Raw genomic sequence first — 395 nt, 5'->3', positions numbered from 1 at the left:
GCACCAAACCACGCTGAGCTGCACCAGGCTGCACCAAACCAGGCTGAGCTGCACCAGGTTGCACCAAACCAGGCTGAGCTGCACCAGGTTGCACCAAACCAACCTGAGCTGCTCCAGGTCGGACCAAACCACGCTGACCTGCTCCAGGTCGGACCAAACCAGGATGAGCTGCACCAGGCTGCACCAAACCAGGCTGAGCCGCTCCAGGTTGGACCAAACCAGGCTGAGCTGAACCAGGTTGTGCCAAACCACGCTGACCCATTCGGGGTTGGACCAAACCACCCAGATCCATTCCGGGTTGTACCAAACCAGGCTGACCTGCTCCAGGTTGCACGAAACCAGGCTGACCTGCTCCTGGTTGGACCAAACCAGGCTGACCTGCTCCAGGTTGGACC

At 60.3% G+C, this 395-nt stretch overlaps 1 protein-coding gene and 1 long non-coding RNA gene across 15 annotated transcripts in view; one reads left to right on the top strand and one right to left on the bottom strand.

The window, feature by feature from the left end:
• Positions 1–395, bottom strand: part of QRICH2 (glutamine rich 2) — a 32,544-nt gene that overhangs the window by 12,908 nt on the left and 19,241 nt on the right. The window contains exons 6-7 of one of the 14 annotated variants that reach the window (XM_049635657.1): positions 319–373; positions 25–78 (exon numbers count right to left, since the gene is read on the bottom strand). The exons of 5 other annotated variants lie outside the window; for them this stretch is intronic. In XM_049635657.1, the coding sequence (XP_049491614.1) occupies positions 25–78; positions 319–373 (109 nt within the window). Of the gene's footprint in view, positions 1–24; positions 388–395 lie in introns of all 14 variants that reach the window. 8 more of the 14 variants (XM_049635663.1, XM_049635653.1, XM_049635651.1 and 5 more) reach the window with 8 other exon arrangements.
• LOC125926337 (uncharacterized) overlaps positions 1–395 on the top strand; it is an 839-nt gene that overhangs the window by 315 nt on the left and 129 nt on the right. The gene's annotated exons all lie outside the window — the stretch shown is intronic.

This window comes from Panthera uncia, chromosome E1 (assembly GCF_023721935.1).
Source record: "Panthera uncia isolate 11264 chromosome E1, Puncia_PCG_1.0, whole genome shotgun sequence".
Classification (NCBI taxonomy): domain Eukaryota; kingdom Metazoa; phylum Chordata; class Mammalia; order Carnivora; family Felidae; genus Panthera; species Panthera uncia.
The sequence above is the reverse complement of the archived record's forward strand: the minus strand, read 5'-3'. Positions and strand labels throughout refer to the sequence as shown.